This window comes from Scyliorhinus canicula, chromosome 26 (assembly GCF_902713615.1).
Source record: "Scyliorhinus canicula chromosome 26, sScyCan1.1, whole genome shotgun sequence".
Taxonomy (NCBI): Eukaryota; Metazoa; Chordata; class Chondrichthyes; order Carcharhiniformes; family Scyliorhinidae; genus Scyliorhinus; species Scyliorhinus canicula.
The window spans coordinates 3,253,372-3,266,250 of NC_052171.1; the positions used below are offsets into that span (position 1 = coordinate 3,253,372).

The 12,879-nt window shown below is 43.5% G+C and overlaps 1 protein-coding gene and 1 long non-coding RNA gene across 3 annotated transcripts in view; one reads left to right on the forward strand and one right to left on the reverse strand.

Annotated features, from left to right (window-relative positions):
- LOC119957392 overlaps positions 1-7,100 on the reverse strand; it is a 73,230-nt gene extending 66,130 nt beyond the window's left edge. For both annotated transcript variants that reach the window (XR_005458793.1, XR_005458794.1), the window contains exon 1: positions 7,004-7,100. This is a non-coding gene — a long non-coding RNA (uncharacterized LOC119957392). The remainder of the gene's footprint in view (positions 1-7,003) is intronic.
- A 27-nt stretch (positions 7,101-7,127) lies between these two features.
- On the forward strand, positions 7,128-12,046 carry mrps24 (mitochondrial ribosomal protein S24). The gene is made up of 4 exons (XM_038785407.1): positions 7,128-7,241; positions 7,611-7,676; positions 10,085-10,196; positions 10,814-12,046. The coding sequence occupies exons 1-4, from the start codon at positions 7,200-7,202 to the stop codon at positions 11,095-11,097; spliced, it is 504 nt and encodes a 167-aa protein (XP_038641335.1). The 5' UTR covers positions 7,128-7,199; the 3' UTR covers positions 11,098-12,046.
- The last annotated feature ends 833 nt before the right edge of the window (positions 12,047-12,879 follow it).

The window sequence follows — 12,879 nt, forward strand, 5'->3', positions numbered from 1 at the left end:
GACAATACGCCCTCAACATTGTCTTTTAAGTCTGGTGCAACCTTTCTAATGCTCCCTGCGATTCTGGGTGGTATGCAGTTGATTTAAATTGTTTTATTCCTAAGCTATCAATAACTTCAGGGGCTGGTTTAGCTCACTGAGCTAAATCGCTGGCTTTTAAAGCAGACCAGCAGGCCAGCAGCACGGTTCGATTCCCGTACCAGCCTCCCCGGACAGGCGCCGGAATGTGGCGACTAGGGGCTTTTCACAATAACTTCATTGAAGCCTACTCGTGACAATAAGCGATTTTCATTTCATTTCACTTCTTTGAATAAACGTTGAGGTAAAATATGATCCTTGATCCAATGGTATTTCTGTAGGTAGTCCGTATCTAGTAAAGAATTTAAGTAACTCCTCCACAATCTTTTTAGCTGTAATATTGTGTCCTGAAATGGCCTCTAGAAACCTAGTAGACACATCCATTATAGTCAAAAGATTTTGATTCCCACTTTTCGTTTTAGGAAGCTATCCTACGCAATCAATTAGGATCCTTATAGAAGGTTCCTCAAATGCTGGAATGGGTATTAAGGGCACTAGTTTTATTACTGCTTGAGATTTCCCTTTCATTTGACATGTGTGACATGATCGACATAATTTAAGTACATCTTTATGTAGTCAGGCCAATAAAAATGTTTTTATATTTTAGCTTGAGTTTTCCTTAATCTCAAATGACCACCCACTGGTAACTCAAGTGCTACTCACAACACCTTCTTTCTATACCCTACCATTAATACTACTTCATGAACTTCTGCCCACTTTTCATCCGCCTGCATATATAAAGGTCTCCATTTTCTCATCAAGACATCACTTTTACGGTAATAACATTCTGGTATACACTCAGATTACTCTTCAGTGTATGTTTTCTCATACATCTATTTTATTTCTATATCTTTCTGTTGTAACTCCGCCAATTTTCCCAAACTAAAAATATCCGCATCATCCTCCACCTGTTACTGTTCTTTTCCAACCATCTGATCAAAAATCGTTTCTGATAATTGAACTTCAACTTTATCTTCGCTCTTTGATTTCTCCTCTTGTCTTATGCGACCTTGATACTACACAATCCGGAAAAATCCCAGGACACTTGTCCTTCAACACTTCAGTTGTCTGATTTTCCACTGGCTTATCAACCACACTCCCACTCCCACCTGCGGTCCAGCTATATCATGATAAACTGTATTCCTGGACAAGATAGTTTCTCCATTACTCCAACTATCACTTCACCACTCTTCACTGGACTTTCCAACCTTTCCTTACATAATGGAACACTACTCTTCTCACCCTGAATTCCACATATTACCACCTTTTCTGGCAACATTCTTCCCAAACTACGTAACTCTTACCATCAAATATTGACTAGCTGCCGTATCTCTTAAAATTGTGACTTCTTTACCTACTCCTCCTGTCAAACATATGTAAACTTTATCCACACAAGTAAATTGTTTAAAGAGATCTGGCACCTTCTGATCAATCACCTCTTGATCATGCTGTACATCCTTTGCACCTCCTTTGCTAAACTTGAGCTTTCCTTTACCACTGTTTTACCACATCAGTCTTCCCAGTGTTTTTCTTCAACCACCACCACTGTGACTTGACATGGCTTTGAGTGAAAACATTTGAAACTTCATTTCTCTTCTACCGTCCTGGACTTTTTTTTAATCTGAGGTATACACTCCTTATTACCTCCCATCAGATTCCCTTTACCATTTGAGTATTTCTCTTTTCCCCAGTTTCTATCCCTCACAGGCTGAAACTGATGTTGGAAACCAAGCTTTGATTTATGAACTAATTCATAATCATCTGCCATTTCTGCTGCTAACCTTGCAGTTTTAACCCTCTGCTCTTCCACCTGAGTTCTCAGTACATCAGGAATTGAATTTTTAAACCCCTCTAAAAGTATAATCTTTCTGAGAGCTTCAGACGTTTGGTCTATTTTCAAAATCCTTATCCACCGATCAAAATTACTCAGTTTGATCCTTTAACTCCATGTATGTTTGACCAGGTTCTTACCTTAATTTGTACACCTTTGTCTGTAGGCTTCAGGCACTATTTCATATGCACTTAAGATGCATTTTTTCACCTCCTCATACATGCCAGGTACTTCCTCTGATAGAGATGCAAACACTTCACTAGCTTTGCTTGAATCAGTAATACCCACATGTCCTGTGGCCATTTCATTTGTTTAGCTACCTTCTCAAATGAAATGAAAAAGGCTTCTACCTCCTTTTCATCAAACCTTGGCAATGCTTGGACATAATTAAATAGATCCCTACCAAGCCTTCAACTATGACGCTCTTTCTCTTTATCCTCATCAGTATCCTCAAACTGTACATTTTTTGTTACATCCACAAATTTTAACTGTCATGTTTCATGGCCATTTTCTGAAGTTCAAACTCTCTTTGTTTTCCCTTTTCTCGCTCTCTTTTCCTCTCTATCTCTCTTTTCTTTTTCCCTGATCTATACCTCCCTTTCTCTTTCTTTTTGTTCTGCTAGGGCTATTCTTTTTTTTTTCTCTCTCCTCTTTTTCCCTGATCTGTATCTTACTTTCTCTCTTTTTACTCTCATTTCATATTCAAGCTGCTTCAATTCTTTTTCACGTTCAAGTTGCTTCATCTGTAACTGAATTGTCACCATTTCCAATAGGTCTAACAGTATCTCAGGCAATTTTAAATGCTCAGCTACCGCCGTAAGTACCTCTTATTTTCGTATGCTGTCAGGTATCGTTAACTGCAATGTTTTTGCCAAATCTAAAAGCTTTTTTTCAGTCTCTGTTCATAAGGCACTGCGCGCGACCTTCTCCACCCCCAAAAACTTCTGTGCCTTTGAAAGAGCCATTGTCCACAATACACTCCCTACTTAAACTGGAATACCACACCTGAAAAGCAAACACAAATATGGCTCACCCCTCACTGTCTTTAAGTTCACTAAGCCAACCGAATCACAAAAGATACTTTTATCCCACAAGCCCCCAATTTGTTATGGGCCATGGTTTAGAGAACTCCAAACTATGTCATGGAGTTCACCTAACCTACAACTTTTAATAAATGTTGGTTATGAGGAGAACATGGACCCACTTTCCAGGTGTTAAACAAGTGATCTTAAGTATTTTTAAACAAAACAATGTTTATTCTATGAATCCAGTTAACATTTTATAAATACCCAGTAAACATATTATCAACTACCAACACAAATAACCCCCCCCCCCCCCCCCCCCCCGCAAAATACGGTATTCTATTAAGGTAACCCTTAATCACTTTCCTAATAACATCCATAAGCCAAACATCTTTTTTCCAAAAAAGAAAACAAAACTAAAAAACTCAGCCACAAAGTAGCTCCCAGCTCAAAACGAAAGTAAAAGACAGAACCACAGCCCAGCTCCACCTACAGTGACAACACGGCAGCTATTTGACAAAGCCCACTTTTCTTAAAGGGACCCTCACATGACTGTTCTGTAACTGTCCCCTATTTCCTTCAATTAACTGAATAGGTCCTGCTTTTATCTACCAAAATGTCAAAGGTTTACTGAAGTCCATGTTAACAACATTCTCCGCCCTCCCCATAGCAATCACCTTTGTCACTTCCTCAAAAAACTCGATCAAGTTAGTGAGGCACGACCTCCCCTTCACAAAACCATGCTTCCTATCGCAAATGGGTCCATTTGTTTCCAAATGGGCATAAATCCTGTCCTTGAGAGTTCTCTCCAATAATTTACCAACTACCGACGTGAGGCTCGTTATTGCCTAGAGCAGGGGTGGGCAAACTATAGCCCGTGGGCCGCATGCGGCCCGCCAAAGGTATTTCTGCGGCCCACCAAGTCATTAAAAAAAAAAAAAAAAAAAAATTTTTTTTAATGTTTTTTTTTAAAAAAAATTTTAAGGTTAATGGGGGGGGGCTGTTGGGTTACTTACTGGTATAGGGTGGATACGTTGACTTGAGTAGGGTGATCATTGTTCGGCACAACGTCGAGGGCCGAAGGGCCTGTTCTGTGCTGTACTGTTCTATATGAGGCGCCCAGAATCATAACCGGGTGAAGTAATTATTTTACTTAATATACTATGCGGCCCTTTGTGAATTATGAATTTCTGAATGTGGCCCTTGCACGGAAAAGTTTGCCCACCCCTGGCCTAGAGTTTCCTGGATTATCCCTGCTACCTTCCTTAAACAGCAGACCAGATTAGCTATTATCCAGTCCTCTGGGATTTCACCTGAAGCCAATGAGGATACAAAGATGTCAGTTAAAGCCCAGGCAATTTCCTCCCTTGCTTTCCTCAGTATTCTGGGATCGATGGAACTCTGTGTCTCTTTGGAACCCTGGATATCAGTTATTAGATAGCAGTCTGTGCTTTTTAGCAAAGTCCAGTTGAATTTATTTGCCAGCTTGTGGTGCCCACTGGTAACTTTATTTTCAGTACAACATTAGAATTCCGACTAGTCCTTCAGCAAGCGAGTCACGTTGATTGTCTTTAGCGAATACAGTGGTTGAGTTTAAAATACAAATCGTGGTAATTCTTCAAATCATAATACACAGTACAATAAGACTGAGTGATTTAAACAAAAGAAAAATGGTGACTTAGCAAAAGCAAGCCGAGGTAATAGGTTTCAGAAAGAGATAGATTGATTCCGGAATGGATTTTTCCATCCCGACAAGTGATTCTTAAGAAGATAATCTCAAGGTTCTGCCTTCTTTGCATCTGTGATTGGCTTTTACTAATTTATAATTCACTCAATTCGGCCAAAGTGTCTGTCCATCAATTTAAGAGATATATGTACTTAAATGTATCGGTGTGAATTTCCCATACCATCGCTTACCAATTTCCCAAATTATCGACACCTGCATCTCAACATAGACTGGCTGTTACTTTAGAAACGGAACTGCCCATACTGGCCAGCCGCCCAGTTTTTACCAAACAATAGGGTCTTTTAGCTAGTTGAGTCACTGACCTTGCAGGCCTCAAGCAATTTGTGAAATGTGAAAATACAGAGTCTTCTCTGATTAATTCCCAGCTATAGTTGCATTGTATCAATGCTTAATATGATTTCAGTTAATTCTCAATGAGTTCTCAATTAAACCTTTTACGTATATCATTTATAGCTCACTAAAAAAGCCCATTTCTAACAGTGATAAATCCCATCTGGCGCAGGAGACGTATCTACCTTCATGTATTTTAAAACACCCAATATGTCCCCCTTTTTTAGGTTAACATGGCCCAGACTGTCCACACACCCTACCCAAGAATCAGCTTCCACAAAGTCCTTTTCTTCCGTGAACACCGATGCAAAGTACTCATTTACTCATTTAGTACCTTGCCCATTTCCTCTGGCTCAACACATAGATTCCTCCCACTGTCCTTCCACTTCATGGTCTCTCATAGACCACGACCTACTCCGGCGAGTCAAAATAAAATTCCTGCTTTTGATGAGGCACCCACAAGAGGGCAGGGTACAACACCCTGAACTTCACCCCATTCTTGGAGAGGGCAACCGTTATCCGATTATACCCAGCTCTCCACTTCACAGCTCTGGTAAATCCGCAGCTCACTCCCCTCCTAGATCTACTTTTTGGTCTGTCTCACCACCTCAAGATCTTCTCTTTATCCAGGAACTCCACCATCATCGTCCTCAGCGGCTCTCCCACCTGCAGCCCCGTCCTCAGCACCCTGTGGGCCCGATCCACCTCCAGGGGCCGGTCAAAGTTCCCCCTCCCCCATCACCTTCTCCAACATGATCGCCACATAAACAGCAGAATAGATAAGATAGAAGCAGGGAAGTGGTTTCTTTTGGCAGGTGAAACTAGAACTCGGGGGCACAGTCTCAAAATAAGGGTGAGCAGTTTTAGGATTGATGTGAGGATGAACTTCTTCACCCAAAAGGTTGTGAATCTGTGGAATTTCCTGCCCAGTTGAAACTACCTCATTGAATGTTTACAAGACAACTAGATTTTTGAACAGTAAAATAATTATGGGTTATGGTGAGCGGGCAGGTAAGTGGAGCCGAGTCCACGAAAACATCAGCTATGGTATTATTGACTGGGGAGCAGGCTTGAGTGCCCAGATGGCCTACCCCTAGTTCTTATGTAATGGCTGTAAGATCACATTTTTATTTCTACCTTTTCTGTCAACTCATGCATTCAGGTACAGAATGTTCTTTTATTGTAACATAGAACATAGAACAGTACAGCACAGAACAGGCCCTTCGGCCCTCGATGTTGTGCCGAGCAATGATCACCCTCTCGCCTTTTTTGCTCGTGCGCTCTTAGATTTGTGCAATCTCTCTCTTCCTGCCACACTCTGATCCTCATTTTCCATATTCCTACATGGCTGTTTTGCCTGGTCTACTGTAATTTCTCGAACCCTGATCCCTTGCCCCATTACTTAGTTTAAATCCCTCTCCAGCAGCCTAGTTATGCCACTCACCTGGATGCTTCCCACAGCACGTTTCCAACAGTCTTTCTCCCACTTTCCCCAATATTGGTGCCAGCGCCCCATGAATCAAAACCCCATTGCTTCCATGCCAATTTTCGAGCCATGCATTTAACCCTCTATTCTAATTTACCTCAGCTTTAGCCCCTCGCATACCCTCCCTCAACAGAACCTCTTTCCCCCAGTTTGGCTCCTGGATTCTGCCCCTCCCACTGCAAGTTGCTCTCCAGCCCAGAGCCTGGCACCGGGCAGTCAGCACCCGCTCTGGGCCACAGGGAACCGCGTCTCTCCCTCTGACTGCACGAACCCCCCGCCCGGCTGGGACAAGGCGTCGCTCTCCCTCACGCATCGCAATGTCGGCAGCTCAGCCTCCGTCCCTCCAGCTGGGTGACTTGGAGCCGCCGCCAACTTCCGCAGCTGCGACACCTCACCGGGCCCGGCCATCTTCCAGGCCTGTCGATTCGCACACGCTCCCCGTTCCTCCATCACTCGCAAACGCCCGCTCCTGCCGACAAACCGCGAGGATAAACGGGCAGTACACTCACCGGCCGATAAAAAACGGCCGCTCCTTCGCGCCTCAGCCGCTTGCCTCGACGCCCTCACGCGCTCGCTGTTCCCGCCCGCCGCCGCGCCGCGCCTGCGCGAACGCCACCGCGGACGAGTGCGAGCGAGGACCGTTGGTGACGTCACCCCGCGCGCGAGCTTTTCATTCGCACTCCCACCGGCCTGTGCGCACTCAAGATGGCGGCGCCCGTCCTGGTGCGCAGTTGTCGGCGGCCGCCGGTAAAGAAAACGATTTTTATGCGCTGCTCTCCCGCGCGATGTCTTTGTCAATGTTCCTCTTTTCACGCCGATGGTGATCGCGAGGGTTTAGTTCGGTTAAATGCATAAGCAGACACATGAAATGGGCGGAATACACTTGTGTGTGGAGCTTCCTCCTAAAATGAACCAGCGCCTTGCCCGAGACCCCGCTGCTTCAGTGCGATTAGTGTTGGCACTGTCACACTGTACTAGTATAATTTTAATATGTTTTAGACTCAGCCTCTTTGGGGGAGGTGGGGGTGGGGGTGAGAATCAGCTTCCATATTCAAGCTTTAATAAAATAAAGCAATAATCCAGTTTGAAGACACTGACCCTGAACTTGAATTCCAGGTTCTGTTATCTTGGCAACGTGGGATTTTTTGGAGAAGTATACAGACAACGGCTTCATGCTTTAAGGTAAACAGGATTACAAGTAAGCAGAATCGGACATGAAACATCAGAGATTAGACTAAAATATACGGAGAAGAGGAGGAGGCCATTCGAGCCGGCTCCACCACTAGTCACGGTCATGGCTGATCTAGCCTCATCCTGCTTTCTCCCCCTAACCCTAGATCCCATTCTCCTCGAGTGCCGTATCTCGCTGCCTCTAGCCGCAATGACTTCCCCTGGTAACTAATTCCACAGGCTGGCCACTCTTTAGTGAATACTCCTCATCTATGTCCTAAATGGGTGACCCCGAATCCTCAGACTGTGACCCCTGGTTCTGGACACACCCACAATCGGGAACATATGCCTACATCCACTCTATCTACTCCTGTTCAAATTTTATAAGTCTCTATGAAATCCAATCCCCCCCCCCCCCCCCCCCCCCCGCCGCCGCCGCCGCCGCTGCTCTTGTTCGTCTGAACTCCAGCTAAAACAATCCTGACCCAGTCAATCTCTCCTTATACACCATCCCCGGCATCAGCCTGGTAAACCTTTGCTGCACACCCTCGAGAGCAAGAACATTCTTCCTCAGAAAATGTATCTGGTGATCGGAGACCAACTTAATTAACCTTTAACTGATGAAAGATGGAGAAGATTTAGCCGGGGCAGGTGGGGGGAGGAAATTGATCTGAGGAGATTTAAAGTAGTTAACTAATGGGAAATTGGGAAAATTTTCTTCACAGAGGGTTGTTCAGATTTGAATTCACTCGCTGGAAGAGTGATGGAAGCAGATTGCACAGTATCTTTCAAAAAAGAAATAGACATGCACTTGATGGGTCTAATTTACAGGATTATGGACAAAAATATGGTGTATGGGACCAGATTAGACAGTATTTTCAAAGAGTTGGCACAGGCATGACATGCTGTACGATTTTATGGATCTAATTTTGTGATGGAGATGAAAATGTGGATTCTGAATCGATGAAATAGAAATTGGTCCCTCAAACTTGCTCTGCTATTCAATAAACTAATGGCTGATTGTGTTTCCAGTACTGCTTTCCCATATACTCTGGTCACATTTGGTTCTCTTGTGTGAGGAGAATCTACCTGCCTCCGCCTTAAAAATATGCAGTGATCTTGCTTCCACCGCCTTCGGAGGCAGAGTTCCAAAGTCACACAGCCCTTAGAAAAACATTTCCTCACCTCCATCCTAAAAGGGAAACCCTGAATTTTACAACAGTGTGCCCTAGTTCTGGATTCACCCACACGAGGAAACATCCTTTTCACATCCACCCTGTCAAAACCATTCAGAAACGAGCTCAGCCTTTCTAAACTAAGCTAAAATAACCTGTTTATTCTAGGTATCAATCCAGTAAACCTCCTCTGAATCACATCCAATGTATTTACATTCTCCTTCAATGAGGAGACAAAAACTGCATTCAATATTCGAGCTGTGGTCTCACAAATGCCCTGTATCAATGACGTAACACATCTTCACATGTATGTTCCCAGAATAAAGGATAACATTCCATTTGCCTTCGTGATTAAATGCTGCACCTGCACACTAACTTTTTTATGATCATGCACCCAGATCCCTCTGCACCTTGGAATTCTGCAGTCATTCTCTGTTTAAGTAATACTCCTTTATTCTTCCTGCAAAAGTGAACAACTACACATTTTCCTCCCCCATTATACTTGATTTGCCAAATGTCTGCTCACTAAACCTACTATACCTGTTTGCAAACTTCTTCCATCTTCATAACATACTTCGCTATCTTAGTGTCATCTACAAATTTAGCGACCTTGCCTTCGCACTCCTTATCTCAGTCATTGATGTACATTGTGAAACATTCAGGCCCTAGCCAGTCTCCACTCATCACATCCTGCCAATTAGACGAAGACACATTTATGCTTACTCTGTTTCCTGACAGCCAGCCAATCTTTCCTCCAGACTAGTATGCTGCCCCTTGGATTTCATAACCTTTGATGTGGCACATTACCAAATGTCTTCTGGAATCCAGGTCTAAGCTCCCCTCTATCCACAGCCCATAGGGGCTGGTTTAGCTCACTGAGCTAAATTGCTGGCTTTTAAAACAGGCCAGCAGCACGGTTCGATTCCCGTACCAGCCTCCCCGGACAGGCGCCAGAATATGGCGACTAGGGGCTTTTCACAGTAACTTCATTGAAGCCTACTCGTGACAATAAAGCGATTTTCATTTTCATGTTACTCCTTCAGAGAACTCTAATAAATTGCTTCAACATGATTTCCCTTTCACAAAACCATGCCGACTCTTGCCGATTTTTGAACTGCTCAGCTAGAACCTCTTCAATTATCAACTCTAACATGTTCCTCATGACAGTGGTCAAGCTAACTAGACTATAGATTTAACAATTCTTGGTGTAATAAGAAACAAGACACTAAAAACTCTTTTTTCCAGAACCGGGCTGCTCGTGTCCGTGTTGGCAAGGGTGATAAGCCAGTTACCTACGAGGAGGTGCATCCACCTCACTTCATTGCTCACAGAAAAGGTTGGCTCTCTCTACACACCAGTGAGTAACTTGCAACTTTCTTTCTTTGAACACAATATTGCCCGAGTATAAAACACTCCAAGAACTCCGTAAAAGTAGGACAGCACGTAAAAATGCATTGAATGTGCGTGAGGCGGAACAGCATATTAAAGAATTAATGCAGATTCGTGGACGGGCAGCATGGTGGCGCAGTGGTTAGCACTGCTTCCTCACGGAGCTGAGGACCCGGATTCGTTCCCGGCCCCAGGTCGCTGTCCGTGTGGTGTTTGCACATTCTCCCCGTGTCTGCTTGTGTTTCGCCCCCACAATCCAAAGATGTGCAGGGCAGGTGGATTGGCCACACTAAATTGCCCCTTAATTGGAAAAAATATATAATTCGGTACTCTAAATTTAAAAAAAGTTAAATTGGACAAGGTTGATAATTGTGTGATTTAATCTGCTTCTGGTTTCCGATTTCAAAATGTGAAGCAATCTATCTTCATAAAGAAATATGGATCAGTTTTCCACGCAAATGGTTCTGAGCAGACCTACCTGAGGGTGGTGCTGTTGAGGACTATCTGATAATACTTGTGGGATTCGCTGTGCTGGCAACACGCAAGCAACAGTAAAGGATACTAAATATCTTCAACTTTATTCAGGCAATCTGGATGGCGAAGAGGGATCTGCAGACCGCACAATTGAAGATGTTTTCATCCGCAAGTTTATTTATGGAACATTCCACGGATGTCTGGCCAATGATGTAGTATTGAAGAGAAGATCTAACGTCATTGTCATTTGCGCCATCTTCATTCAGAAACTGCCACCTCAAAAATTCTATTTCTTAATAGGCTACACTGAGACTCTCCTCTCATACCTGTATAAATGTCCTGTCAAGATGGAAGTTCAGACAGTAGATAAGAAGATTGTGTACAAATACATATGACAATGCACAACAAACATGATTTGCTGACATCGGCTCCCATTATTCATTAGGTACTATTGCCTGGTTGTTTTGTAATTTTTTTAAAATGCTCTACTGCAGTGCTTCTCAAAGTGTGGTACGCGTACCGGTGCCGGTACGCGAGCCATCGTCTGCCGGTACTTGGAGTGTTTCCAGAAAAGAAAGAGACAGTAATCCTGGATTGGCTTGTTTCGCTCACCGGTCCCTGGCACATTGAAAAAAAAAACTGCCGGTACGTCACATCAGATAGTTTGAGATGCACTGCTCTACTGGATATTTTAGATACCCGATGGTAAATGCTGCATTCGTTTACGTGGCATTTGTTTTGTTTGCTATCTTGTCTAATTTCGTCCTTTCTGCCATTATACTATGTTTTTGGGCAAAGCACACATTAAAAACTGGGCTTTGCAGATGACAGAGTCAAGCTCCTGCGACTTGAACTCCATGCCATCTCTGGTGTCAAGAACGCATCCTGGAATTTACAGGAAAATTCAATGAAAGCCCTATCATGTCGGGCTGCAGTTTTGCTCTGTCCTCAGCAAAATCAGAGGAACATTTGGTTAAACTGCTCAAGAGGTACCACTTCAATCCACTTGTGATTGACAATTGGTAATATTGATGTGAGAGTACGGGAAATCAACTTTAAATGAGCGTGCAAGTCCTACAAAATTCTAAACTGAAGGAGCCACAGCTAAATTGTTTCTTTCACTCGGATTGGCTTCGGTGGGAAGTCTCCGAAATCTGCATCATTTCCCATTTAGCAGCACCATATGTCCGTAAGAGTGTACCCTACTCTTGTCACAGTAAAATATTGTACCAGACTCATAAAATTCTGAATTACTCTGACCATTTTACTGTCAAGAGACTCTCTACAATAGTAATTGTGCTGTAAACTGAAGTCATATTAATAAAGAAATTGTTCTAAAATATTGATATAGCATACTGCGTTTACTTATTTTCCCCTAATTAAGGGGCAAACCACGTACCCTGCACATCTTTGGGTTGTGAGGGTGAGACCCACGCAGACACTGGGAGAATATGCAAACCACACGGACGGTGACCGAAGGCCGGGATGAAACCCGGGTCCTCGGCGCCCTGAGGGGTGTTGCATTTACATGGTTATAATCTTTTAAGCAATCATCGGTTGTTGAATATTTTAATCAGTGTGCAAAGAGGGAAAGTTGAAGTTCTGGTTTTAGCCACTAAATCGGAGCTGGTAATTTATGCTGCCCTCTAATGCTGCTTCCATTCATTACAATAAGACGGCAACAAGCATGCATTTTCTTTTAAATTTTTGGTATAAATTTAAAGTACCCAATTTTTTTCCAAATTAAGGGGCAATTTAGTGTGGCCAATCCAATTGAAAAACAAATAGAGGAAAAAAGATCCAAATGATACCCAAAAAAAGGACCACCGGGGGACAGCATGGTGCCGCAGTGGTTAGCACTGCTGTCTCACGGCACCGAGGTCCCAAGTTCGATCCCGGCTCTGGGTCACTGTCCGTGTGGAGTTTGCACATTCTCCCCGTGTTTGTGTGGGTTTCGCCCCGACAACCCAAAGATGTGCAGAGTAGGTGGATTGGCCACACTAAATTGCCCCTTAATTGGAAAAACATGAATTGGGTAATCTAAATTTATTTTAAAAAAGGACCACAGTCAATCAGATGGTGAACTGTCATTGAACGTGCTGATCATTGCGGATGCAACAAACAGTGACTAGGTCACTCCTTTACTGGATTGACAACCAGTGAAAATGGAGGTGGAC